This window comes from Babylonia areolata, chromosome 8 (assembly GCF_041734735.1).
Source record: "Babylonia areolata isolate BAREFJ2019XMU chromosome 8, ASM4173473v1, whole genome shotgun sequence".
NCBI lineage: Eukaryota > Metazoa > Mollusca > Gastropoda > Neogastropoda > Buccinidae > Babylonia > Babylonia areolata.
The window spans coordinates 19,274,283-19,287,746 of NC_134883.1; the positions used below are offsets into that span (position 1 = coordinate 19,274,283).

Sequence of the window (13,464 nt, forward strand, 5' to 3'; positions counted from 1 at the left end):
GGTTTGGACATGTTGTTTCTTCATTCTCCTGTTGCCGTTTTTGTCGTTGTCTGGATGAGTTCACCAAACGGCTGAACGTTAACGGCTGTATCATCAGCGCCTCTTCTCTCCCTCCCCCCACCCCCTTCCCGCTGTCCCCTCTTCTCTTGGGAGTACGTTGTGCTGTCTTGTTGTTGTTGTCGATATTGTTGCTGCTGTTCTTCTTCTTCTTCGCCGTTCATGGTAACGTCTTGAGTCCACATCATGCATACACACTGGCACGCGCTCATTTGCAAGCCACGCGTGTAGGTGAGGCAGACACGTAGAGACATGCACACATTCAGGAATACACGCCAAGGGATATCAAGAAAACAAGGTGTTGTTCAAACGCACGCACGCACGGCAGGCAGTGTGACAAATATTTCTACGCTGGTAAGATGTATTGGCATACATCAATCACGTCATACGTGTTGTTGCTTTCAAACTCTTGTACACACACACACACACACACACACACACACACACACACACACTAACATCCTGTCATACACGCATGAGGACACGCCCATAAACATCATTACACACCTGTAACTGAATACCCTTTTTGTCTGTGTGATGTTAAAGTGTAGGACTTTGTGAAGGGCTGTGCTTGACTCACTCTGAAGTGTGTCTGGAACCAGTTACACCAGTTATGTCTCTGATGGAGATAGTAAGAACATACCTTTGAGATAAAGGGGAACATTTATTTAGAAACTAGGTAGCAGCACTGAGAAAAAGGTTTGTTTATAAGACAAACGAATGTTTTAGATAGGCGGGAAGGCTGTATGTATGTATGGCAGATTGACGTCTCTGTAAGATAAAAAACGTAAATGTAAGGTATATGAGCCTGTTAGAGATAGAGGAAAAGGTCACATGTAAGACAGATGAACATACCGTTCAGACCGGAAAGAAGCCATTTTGAACGCGAGGAACGCGCAATTTGACAGGGGAAATCACCAGAATGCAAGGGAGAGAAATGCAGCTCTCTGACAGTGATGGAGGTTGGAGGGAGCGAGGGGGGGAGCGGGGTGGGGGAGAGGGGGGGGGGTTAGGAATGGGAGTGGTAAGGGGATACAGGGATGACCACACAACGGGTGGTGGTCAGGAAACAGGGAGGTAGGGGGTGTAGGATAAAGGGGTACAGGGATGACCACACAACAGGGAAACAGGTCCCCAAGTGTGATGCAGGCACTGGCAGCTTCCCCGTCAATTCACACCTTGTTTCAATGGCCGGTATTAACGAAAGGAAAGAACGCGGGTGAGGATGGGGGAAGGAAGAAGAAGAAGAAGGTTCAGTTCAGTTACTTATGGAAGCGTCAAATCCATATACGCTACACCATATCTGCTAAGCAGGTGCCTGACCAGCAGCGTAACCCAACGCGCTTTGTCAGGCCTCTGGGTGAAAAAAGTTTAAAAAAAAGATGCATGAACAAATAGAAGGGGGGAAGAACAGTAATAACACTGTCCTTGGAACAACATGTAACAGGGAACAGTTAGCGCTTTCTGGCTGTGTTCTTGTTGGTCACGATACCCATGCACCGTGTGAGGCAGTGACTGTGGTCAGGACATGGCCTGTGAATCTGCAGTGACTGTGGTCAGGACATGGCCTGTGAATCTGCAGTGACTGTGGCCAGGACACGGCCTGTGAATCTGCACTGACTGTGGCGTCCGTTTCGACCAGTAGCAGTCACCTCATCATCAACATTCAGTTCATAATTTATCGTCACATACATACACACTTTTCACAGTATTATTCAGTCTTATTTTTTTGTCACCACACGCGCGTTGTCTACGATATGGAATGGAGGTGAATATGGGAATCACATTGTGTGGTTTGTGTTGACAAGTACACACATTGTTGTGTTTGTGTGAAGGCTGCCCGCCTCTCCCAGAGCCTGTACTTGGGTCGCTACACTCTGGCGGAACAATCAGTCCTTTTCCAGGCTGTCTGGAACAATCAGTCCTTTTCCTGGCTGTCTGGACAGTCAGTCCTTTTCCAGAGTGTCTGGACAATCAGTCCTTTTCCTGGCTGTCTGGAACAATCAGTCCTTTTCCAGGCTGTCTGGACAATCAGTCCTTTTCCTGGCTGTCTGGAACAATTAGTCCTTTTCCAGGTTGTCTGGACAATCAGTCCTTTTCCTGGCTGTCTGAACAATCAGTCCTTTTCCAGGCTGTCTGGAACAATCAGTCCTTTTCCAGGCTGTCTGGACAATCAGTCCTTTTCCAGGCTGTCTGGACAGTCAGTCCTTTTCCAGAGTGTCTGGACAATCAGTCCTTTTCCAGGCTGTTTGAACAATTGCCGTTGTGTTTGTCTTTCTCTGTGATCTCGCCCCCCTCCCTCCGCCCCCTTCTTCCCCAGTCCCGTGAAACCAGCAGACGCGACGGGGTGTGTGTTGGCTCTATCTTGTTTACTGCTTGTGTAACAGTTTGCTAGCATGACGGGGTGTGTGTTGACGTTATCTTGTTTACTGCTTGTGTAACAGTTAGCATGACGGGGTGTGTGTTGACGTTATCTTGTTTACTGCTTGTGCAACAGTTAGCATGACCGGGTGTGTGTTGACGTTATCTTGTTTACTGCTTGTGTAACGTTAGCATGACGGGGTGTGTGTTGACGTTATCTTGTTTACTGCTTGTGTAACGGTTAGCATGACGGGGTGTGTGTTGACGTTATCTTGTTTACTGCTTGTGTAACGGTTAGCATGACGGGGTGTGTGTTGACGTTATCTTGTTTACTGCTTGTGTAACGGTTAGCATGACGGGGTGTGTGTGTGTTGACGTTATCTTGTTTACTGCTTGTGTAACAGTTAGCATGACGGGGCGAGTGTTGACGTTATCTTGTTTACTGCTTGTGTGTGTTGACGTTATCTTGTTTACTGCTTGTGTAACAGTTAGCATGACGGGGTGTGTGTTGACGTTATCTTGTTTACTGCTTGTGTAACAGTTAGCATGACGGGGTGTGTGTTGACGTTATCTTGTTTACTGCTTGTGTAACAGGGGGCGGCTTGGAACGTTTAGACTCCGACTCCATGCCTCGCTGACAAAAGGTTTACTTTGGATCAGGATATCCCCTCACCGTTATATCGTACACTCACACACATACAAGCGTGCGTGCGCGAGGCGCTCACATTCGCACACACACACACACACACACACACACACACATCGTACGAGTTACGAATGCGTAGTACACACATAATAGGCTTATGCACAAAACTATCCTTAGGAATATAAAGAAGGAGCGAGGTGGAATGGAACTGAAGCTAAAACCAAACCAAACCTTAACCCTTTCCCCCCTTCCACTGGTTTCCAGGACATGTCAAACACGGCCGATTAAAAGAAAGAGGGGGAAGCGGCAGGCCGGACCAAGGAGAAGACAGCTCCTCAGACCCTGACTCACACTCCACCCTCGTCAGCCCGCCTCCACAGCCAGCTTCAGGCCACGTGCAGGGCGGCCTGGGCAGCATGAGGGCGAGGTCCGGGCGGAGGAGGCGGTCCCCGGGGGTGTCAAGGAAGTACCGCGTGGAGACCATGGTGGTGGTGGACAGTCACATGTTTGACTACCACGGGCCTGCTGTGGAGCAGTACGTGCTGACCCTCATGTCCATGGTCAGTGCCTGTGTGTGTGTCACAGTGTGTCACAGTGTGTGTGTGTCACATCCTTTCCCCCTCCCCCTCTCTCTCCTCCCGCTATCCCCCCGCTCTCTCCCTCTCTCTCCTCCCTCTCTCTCTCTCCTCTCTCTCTCCCCCCTCTCCATCCTCTCTCCCTCCCTCTCCCCCCTCTCTCTCCTCTCTCTCTCCCCGCTCTCTCCATCTCTCCCGCTCTCTCTCTCCCTCTCTCCCCCCTCTCTCTCTGCCTCTCGCTCCCTCTCTCTCCTCCCTCTCTCCCCCACTTTCTCTCCTCCCCCCTCTCTCTCTCCCTCTTTCTCCTCTCTCTTTCCCTTTCCTCCCTCTCTCTCCCCCTCTCTCTCCCTCTCTCTCCCCCTCTCTCACTCCCTCTCTCTCCCCCTCTCTCACTCCCTCTCTCTCTCCTCTCTCTCTCCCTCTCTCTCTTTGCCTCTCTCCCTTCTCTCTCTTTGCCTCTCTCCCTCGCCCTTCCGTCCACCGTCTTTCACACACACACACACACACACACATTCCACGTGATATCAGGCTTCCCAGGTACCCAGAACAGAAGCAGCAGTGTCCCAGATGCGTTACCAGGTGATAATATGACGTATTGATACGTCACAGATGACGTTTTAGTGACACGTCCACGGACGTCGCGAAATACGAAGCCATACCCAACACGTCAATACAGGGGATAGAAATCTGTGGCTTACAGCCCGGTGATATTGAGGTCACATCACTGTGTTACAGGGGATAGAAATCTGTGGTTTACAGCCCGGGGATATTGAGGTCACATCACTGTGTTACAGGGGATAGAAATCTGTGGTTTACAGCCCGGGGATATTGAGGTCACAGCACTGTGTTACAGGGGATAGAAATCTGTGGCTCACAGCCCGGGGATATTGAGATCACATCACTGTGTTACAGGGGATAGAAATCTGTGGCTTACAGCCCGGGGATATTGAGATCACATCACTGTGTTACAGGGGATAGAAATCTATGGCTTACAGCCCGGTGATATTGAGATCACATCACTGTGTTACAGGGGATAGAAATCTGTGGCTCACAGCCCGGGGATATTGAGATCACATCACTGTGTTACAGGGGATAGAAATCTGTGGCTTACTGCCTGGGGATATTGAGGTCACAGCACTGTGTTACAGGGGATAGAAATCTGTGGCTTACAGCCTGGGGATATTGAGGTCACAGCACTGTGTTACAGGAGATAGAAATCTGTGGCTTACAGCCTTGGGAGAGTGAGGTCACAGCACTGTGTTACAGGGGATAGAAATCTGTGGCTTACAGCCTGGGGTTATTGAGGTCACATCACTGTGTTACAGGGGGTAGAAATCTGTGGCTTACAGCCTGGGGTTATTGAGGTCACATCACTGTGTTACAGGGGATAGAAATATGTGGCTTACTGCCCGAGGATAGTTCGTTTAGTTATTTATAGTCTGTTCATCAAAGAAGATGATATTAAACTGATACAGCTCGGGGAGATTGTGGTCAGATGACTGTGTTACAGGGGACTTGCAGACCTGACTCGTCACTGGCTTACTCATGTCAATGATGATGATAATTCAGGTTTCTTTGTTTGTTGCTTGTTTTGGATAGTGGTGTGTGAGTAGAGGGTGGGGGTGGGGTTTTCAAAGGTATCTACTGTCATAGATGACACACCTCTCCGGAGAAGGTAAACATGTCTGGAAATCTGACAGTGTTTCACAGGCATGACCTCATTCGTGTTGAAGAGAACGATAAACATCACTGACCGCCTTTGCTTTCTCTCCACCTCTCTTGCCATCGTTCCATTTCTGATTTTTGACTCACTTGTGTAAACAAAGTGAGTCTGTGTTTTAACCCGGTGTTCGGTTGTCTCTCTCTCTCTCTCTCTCTCTCTGTGTGTGTGTGTGTGTGTGTGTGTGTGTGTGTGTGTGTGTGTGTGTGTGTCCGTGTGTCCGTGGTAAACTTTAACACTGACATTTTCTCTGCAAATACTTTGTCAGTTGACACCAAATTTGGCATAAAAATAGGAAAAATTCAGTTCTTTCCAGTCATCTTGTTTAAAACAATATTGCACCTCTGGGATGGGCACAAAAAAAAATAAAAAAGAAGCCTAATTATATGCAAACTGCACTTACTATTATATTTATATTTTTTGTATTCTCTAAACTTGGCATTTTCACCTCTTATTCTGACACAACAACAAGAGGAGTCATTATTATCATTTTCTGTTCAAACAGGAACTTCTTTTGCTAAGCGTGGAATTTTTATTTATTTTGCAAACGTTTTTGGTGCAGATGGTAAAAAAGGGAAATTACTCTGTAAATAATGCTAGGGGACTTAATTTATCACAAGTGAGTCTTGAAGGCCTTGCCTCTCTTGTTTGGTTTTGGTTTTGTTTTCAATCAGACCATGTAGTTCGCTCATCTCTCTCTCTCTCACAACGTATATCACGTGCCGAAATCATGTTCAGATGGCAGACTTCTTCCCTTGAAGTGTGTGTGTGTGTGAGTGTGTGTGTGTGTGTGTGTGAGTGAGTAAAGTTGGGGGACAGGGATGGTTGCGGCTTGATGCTCACGATCTTGAGCGAATGTGAGCGTGCGTGACTCAGTTTGTGTTTGATTGAAGTCACGCGTACGCGTCTGTGTTTATTGTGACAAGGCAAGTTACTGCAGATGTGTTCACTGGAGAGGTGTTCACCGGAGATGTGTTCAGGAGAGGTGTTCACCGGAGATGTGTTCACCGGAGTGGTGTTCAGGAGAGGTGTTCACAAGTATTTCTTGTTCTGTCTCGTCCCCTTGTCTGAAGGGCGTTGTAACGCTGAATGGACATAGTCATTTTCTCTCTTTCTCTCTCTGTGGGTTCTCTCTCTCACTCGCTCTGTGTCTTCCTCTCCCTTGGCGCGCACACACACACTCATGCGCAAACAGATGCACACAGCTCCCCACGCAGACGGAGAGAGGAGCGCACGTGCAGTGACAGGGTGTGTGGTAGGTAGGTAGGTAAGTACTGTGCTGTGATGATAATGTGGGCGTTACTTCTCCACTCACCTTTTGCCTCTTCACCCTCACCACCTGTTTCCCTCCCCCCTCCCCCCCCCCCACCTCTCTTACCGGTTTTATTTTATTTCTGATTTTTCATGTAGGCCTACATATTCTTTTTCTCTTCCTTTTCCCTCCCCTCCTGCTCCTGTTTCCGCCTGGCTTGCTGAGTAAGCAATTTTCTTCAATTCCCACAACAGTCTGGGATCAGATGAGGCGGGGAGGGAGGGGGGGTAGATAGCGATGCCAAGACCAGCAGATCAGGAGAGAGATGGGGAGGAAACGTGGGTGGTGTGTGTGGGGGTGTGGGTAAGGGTGGTGTGTGTGTGGGGGGGGTGAGGGTAAGGGTGGTGTGTGGGGGGGGTGAGGGTAAGGGTGAGGTAAGGGGTTGAGGGGATCGGATTTGCGTCCCGTGGATTTTTGATGGGAGCATGTGTATGGCAACGGCCTGAGATAATCTGGGGTCACGTTTCGTGCTGAGTTTGGAAGAAGCCGATTGGAGAGAGGGAGGAGGAGGCAGGCGGGGAGAGGGGGCGGAGGGGTTGGAGTGACGTTGATGGTGGGTGGGTGGGTGTGTAAGGGGAGAGGTGGGTGCTGCACGCTGGGCCTTGAGGTGGCGGAGAGACACGTGTTGGGGAGGGGAGGGGGGGGGGTGAGCACAGCGCTGATATCACAGCCATGTAATCTGTGCGGCATGAACTGCTCGTCTGATGGACCCGCTTCATCGTCTGTCTGTCTCTCCCACCTGGTCCTGTCCTCTGTGTGTGAGGGTGAGTGTGTGGGTGTGAGGGGGACTGAATATGAGATTTGTTCACCCGTATTTTGATAACTGCACACATCAGGAGTCGGGGTGAGGTTGTGCACCGACCCATGCATGTCTGTCGGCCTCACACAGGGGTCTAGAAATAAATCAACTGACATCAGAAAGTACTGGGATACGTCACAGTATTTCCCCGTCAGTTAAGGCCGCGTCAGAATGACAAGCTTATCGACGGCCATTTTTATGCCATTTCTAATATCCCCTTCACACCTATTCATTTTCCATGTTTATACTAGTATGAAATGCAGTCGCATTACTGAGGTGCAGTTGCTGATAACATCAGAGATTCTGGTTTCCATAGAAACGGTATCCTCCGTTCAAGTAAAGAAAAACTCCGTGTCAACAGGTGGAAAATGTCCTCCCTCAGTGTGCTCGCTTTGAATGGGATGTCTCTTGAGGGACTTTGCTGAATGAACACTGGTGAACACCGAGGAATGGTGTCAACAAAGGGGTACTGGTTTTCAGTTGTGTCATCACAGGAAGCACAGTGTTCTCTCGGGTCTCCACTGTTCCTGTGCCAAGGACCTGCACTCGTTTTCCTCAGTGCTACCAAACAAAATCAGACACTCAGAAAATATCTAATGAAAGACAGACTTCGATAAAAACAAAACAAAAAAAGTCATGAATTATGTAATGTACTTAATTTCTCTTCTCATTGTATCTTTCTCATGTAAACTTCACATTACAAGGACACAATATGTAGAACGTGGTGAAGAAAAAGAATTGCACGCAAGTAACTCCGCCATTATGATATCCCCCATCACCTGCCCCCCCCCCCCCCCCCCCCCCCCACACAGACAAACACATGCACAATGCCCCCCCACACCCCCACCCAACCCCCACCCCCACCCCCGCTCTGTTCTGTTGCTGAAGTGGTTTGAGATAACAGATTTGAAGTATTTCTATCCTCATGCATTCATACAAAGACGTTTTTAATAACATAGTTATTAAGTGGACTTTTTATTTACTTATTTTTTTTTTTAATGTCAACTGGCTGAAATCGTCGACTCGGGATCATGTGGCGTCAAGTTGCACAGCTGTGTGTGTTGGTGTCAGTCGTTGTGGCGTCAAGTTGCACAGCTGTGTGTGTTGGTGTCAGTCGTTGTGGCGTCAAGTTGCACAGCTGTGTGTGTTGGTGTCAGTCGTTGTGGCGTCAAGTTGCACAGCTGTGTGTGTTGGTGTCAGTCGTTGTGGCATCAACTTGCACAGTTGTGTGTGTTGGTGTCAGTCGTCAGTTGTGGCGTCAAGTTGCACAGCTGTGTGTGTTGGTGTCAGTCGTTGTGGCATCAAGTTGCACAGCTGTGTGTGTTGGTGTCAGTCGTCAGTTGTGGCGTCAAGTTGCACAGCTGTGTGTGTTTTTGTCAGTCGTTGTGGCGTCAAGTTGCACAGCTGTGTGTTTTGGTGTCAGTCGTTGTGGCGTCAAGTTGCACAGCTGTGTGTGTGTTGGTGTCAGTCGTTGTGGCGTCAAGTTGCACAGCTGTGTGTGTTGGTGTCAGTCGTTGTGGCTTCAAGTTGCACAGCTGTGTGTTTTGGTGTCAGTCGTTGTGGCATCAAGTTGCACAGCTGTGTGTGTTGGTGTCAGTCGTTGTGGCGTCAAGTTGCACAGCTGTGTGTGTGTTGGTGTCAGTCGTTGTGGCGTCACGTTGCACAGCTGTGTGTGTTGGTGTCAGTCGTTGCTGGCTCTTTGGGCGTTCTGGTTGATTCAAGGTGTTTCAATAGCAGCGTTACCATCAATCAGTTGGTCTTTGTGCTCTTGCCTTGAATTTCCTTCTTTTTCTTAATATGTCCTTGCATTCTCTGGTCACTGCACAGACTGGTTTAACGGAGATGCAGGCCAGCAGATAAATATAACCAAAGTTCCGGATGTGTCTGTGCATAATGTAATTATTTTATATCATGATGTGATGCAGTAGAGCGCTTTTGGCCAGTACTTGGAAAAGTAGGAACCTGACGTGGACGGATTTGACGGGCCACAAACAAGATAAGTGGACATAGGTTTGCCAAGGTGAAGCCATTGCCAGACCTGTGACGTCAGAGCCTGCGCAAGGTCACGGCCCGGCCAGGCCGCATGGTTGTGACGTCACGGCCAGCGGAGCGTGAGAGGATGCACGTGCCTTCCGGGACCACCGCCGACGTTGATTGGTGGAGATGGGGTCAGTAGTTATGGGGGGCATTACCTGCTGTTTTCCCTGCTTGTCAAGGACACTTAGTGCTGCCTCATGGCTTCACGGGAACGTGGAGTGGGTGTTGTTGTTTCTGAGCTCTGTGGGTGTTCCATGGCTTCACGGGGAACGTGGAGTGGGTGTTGGCTGTTCCATGGCTTCACGGGGAACGTGGAGTTGGTGTTGTTTCTGAGCTTTGTGGCTGTTCCATGGCTTCACAGGGAACGTGGAGTGGGTGTTGGCTGTTCCATGGCTTCACAGGGAACGTGGAGTGGGTGTTGTTTCTGAGCTCTGTGGCTGCTCCCTGTCAGTGGTGAAGGTTCTGAATGCAGGTCAATGGCGGCACCGTCCTCATGCCCGCCGTTTTGTTACGGGGTCTTTACCACTCAGATATACCTTTATATATGTGTATGTGTCTGTCTGTGGCTCGAGGGGTGGAGCTTCCAGCATGTATAAATTTGAACAGAGAGGGAGAGAGCTCTAGAGAGAGAGAGAGAGAGAGAGCGCAAATATGCGTGTCCAGTGTGTGCGTGCGTGCGTGTATGCACTAATGCGCTTGCGTGCGTGTATGCGTGCGCGTGTGTGTGACGCGGCGGGGGAAGTGTCGTGGTGAATGACTGGTGCGAAAGCGCTTTGATTTGTCTCTGCACAAGATTCAGCGCAATATAAACACCATTATTATTATTATTATTATTATTACACCACTAGGAGAGCATCGCATGTTAGTGACGTAACGGTGTGACTGACGTGGTCAGTGTTCACAGTGCACGTCCATCCTGTCTCTCCGGGACACTCACTGTTTTAAGTGCCATGATATTGGTCATTTCTTCTGCTGTCTGTTCAGGACACTCACTGTTTTAAGTGTCATTATATTGGTCATTGTTTCTGCTGTCTGTCCAGGACACTCACTGTTTTAAGTGTCATTATATTGGTCATTGTTTCTGCTGTCTGTCACCTGTTGCCCATTCTCTTTTACCTGTTTGTCTGTCTGTCTGTCTCTGTGTCTGGCTTTCTCTCTCTCTCTCTTTCTCTCTGTCTGTTCTGTGTCTCTCTCTCCTTTCCTCTTTCTTACCACCCCCACCACACCTCTCTTTCTCTGTGTCTATATATGTCTGTCTGTCGCTATCTCCCCTCTCACTCTTTCTCCCTCTCCCTCTCTCTCCCTCTGTCACTTCCTCCCTCTCCCCCCTCTCTCTCTCCCTCTCTCATCTTATTTTCAACCTTTTGTGTTTTTTATGTATTACATGCAAGCTATTGATTGGATGTTATTGCCTGCCACATCAGCGTCAGGTTTCTCATCACTGTTGTATATGTACAGTGATATAACTATATTTTTCTGCTATGTTTATATATTTTCATTTCAGTCGTGCCTCTTTCCTGTATTCTGTGTGGTGATTAATTTGACAGTCTTAATAATCCCTTTACTTTTTGATTTTTTTTCCTTTTTTTGTTTGTTCAATATTTGCTATTGTACTACAATATGATTTGTAATGTACTACAATATGATTTGATACCTAATTATGTTTATGTATACGTATGCATACATATCTGTATGTACATGTAGACATATGCATGCATGTGGGTATATGTGCAAATATGTATATGCATAAGGGTGTGTGTGTTTGGGGATGAGTGTGTGCATATGTGTGTGATTGGGTGGGTGTGAGTGTGTGACAGTGTTCCCTTCATTATATTTTTTGTGATGATGATGGTCCGTTGATTAGTATTATAATTAGTAGTAGTAGTAGTAGTAGTAGTAGTAGTAGTAGTGGTAGTGGTAGTGGTAGTATTTACTATTGTTATTATTGTTGTGTCTTATCGTTACTGTTTTTGTTGTCACAAGGACAGATTGGAAGACTAGGCAATGCCTAAAATCTTTATCCTTGAGTAATAAAGTTTTTGAATCTTGAATCTTGAATCTCTCCCTCTCCCTCTCCCTCGCTCTCCCTCTCTCTCTCTCCCTCTCACTCTTTCACTTCTTCCCTCTCCCCCTCTCTCTTTCCCTCTCTCACTTTCTCCCATATCCCCTCTCTCTCCCCTCTCCCTCTCTCCTGCCCTCTCTCTCTCCCCTCTCACTTTCTCCCTCTCTCTCTCTCCCCTCTCCCTCTCTCCCGCCCTCTCACTTTCTTCCTCCCCTCTCCCTCTCTACATCTCTCCCGCCCTCTCTCTCTCCCCTCTCCCTCTGTCTCGCATTCTCTCTCCTCTCACTCTTTTACACTCACCCTCTCTCCCCTCTCATTTCCCCTCTCTCCCTCTCCCTCTCTCCCCTCTCTCTCTCTCTATCCCCTGTCTCTCTCCCCGTCTCTCTCTCCCACATCTCACTCCCTCTCTCACCTCCCTCTCTCCCCCCTCTCTTTCTCAATGTCTCTTGTCATGCTCTTCCCTCTCATTCTCTCCACCTTTACTTTTTTTCTCTCTCTCCCCACTCTCACTCCCAGCCTATGCCCGCTGTCCATCAGGGTGAAGTTAAGTGCAGACAGCAGTGTGTGAGATAAGAGGATTACCCACATGACGTGCACCATGCACCATGCACCCTGTACCCCTCATCCCGACCCTCCTTAGACACTGTCTGTCTGCTAGCTGCCTCTGTCTGTCTCTCCCTCTCTCCTTACTTCTCCCTTTGTCTGTCCATCTGTTATGTTTGCTTCCGTGTTTGTTCTCTCGGAACAGGATGCACATGTGTATTACGTGTGTGGCTGAACGTATTACACTGTAATAGATAATCATTTGAAATGTACGCTTTTCTGGACAGAAAAAGAATGGATAAATACAACAAAGAACAACAGAATCTCAGCACCTCAACACCAACAGAGACTCTGTGATGATGGTGTTTCCTGTGATGATGATGGTTTCTGTGATTGCTGTGATGATGACGATTGCTGTGATGATGATGATTGCTGTGATGACGATTGCTGTGATGATGACGATTACTGTGATGACGATTGCAGTGATGATGACGATTGCTGTGATGATGACGATTGCTTTGATGACGATTGCTGTGATGACGATTGCTGTGATTATGATGATTGCTGTGATGATGATGATTGCTATGATGATGATGATTGCTGTGATGATGACGATTGCTGTGCTTGTGCAGGTGGGGAATATATATAGGGATCCCTCGCTCAAAAACTTCATCAACATCGTCGTCGTCAAGTTCCTCATCTTTGAGACAGAGGAGGTGGGTTGTGCAGTTTAGACATGTTTTGTTATCCGCCCCCCCCCCCCCCCCCACTCCCGCCTTCATTCCTTCCTATACATAATATTTTAACCGTTTTTTTGATATAGAAATTTTACCTTGTGTAGGCTCCCAAGGCCTGATCAGTGCGTTGGATTTATCAGGCATCTGCTCATCTGCTCTTTTCCTCTCAGCAGATGCGGTGTTGTGTACATGAAGCAGCTCCATGTATTGACACCTACCTCCTTGAAACTGAAACTTTCCTTCCTTTCTTCCTTCCTTCCTTTTTTCGTGCATTCATCCATTCTTTCATTTATTCATTAATTTAGTTTTTTTAATTATAAATTTTTGTTTGTGTGCTTTTCCAATGTAACAGCAGTTAACTGAAGAAACACCACAAAATGAACAAGTTTGTCTTCCCATCTACTGTATATCATTACGTGTTGAGATTGATAAGTTCTTGAAAAACGAGAGAGAGAGAGAGAGAGAGAGAGAGAGAGAGAGAGAGAGAGAGAGAGATATTCAAGGATTCAAAAACTTTATTTTTCAAAGATAAAGATTTTAGGCAATGCATAGTCTTCTAATCTGTCCTTGTGACAATACCAACAATAACATCAACGATAATGACAATAATAATTT

The 13,464-nt window shown here is 47.7% G+C and overlaps 1 protein-coding gene across 2 annotated transcripts in view; it reads left to right on the forward strand.

Annotated features, from left to right (window-relative positions):
- LOC143284621 (A disintegrin and metalloproteinase with thrombospondin motifs 9-like) overlaps positions 1 to 13,464 on the forward strand; it is a 119,021-nt gene that overhangs the window by 48,822 nt on the left and 56,735 nt on the right. For both annotated transcript variants that reach the window (XM_076591477.1, XM_076591478.1), the window contains exons 4-5: positions 3,329 to 3,624; positions 12,745 to 12,828. In XM_076591477.1, the coding sequence (XP_076447592.1) occupies positions 3,329 to 3,624; positions 12,745 to 12,828 (380 nt within the window). The remainder of the gene's footprint in view (positions 1 to 3,328; positions 3,625 to 12,744; positions 12,829 to 13,464) is intronic.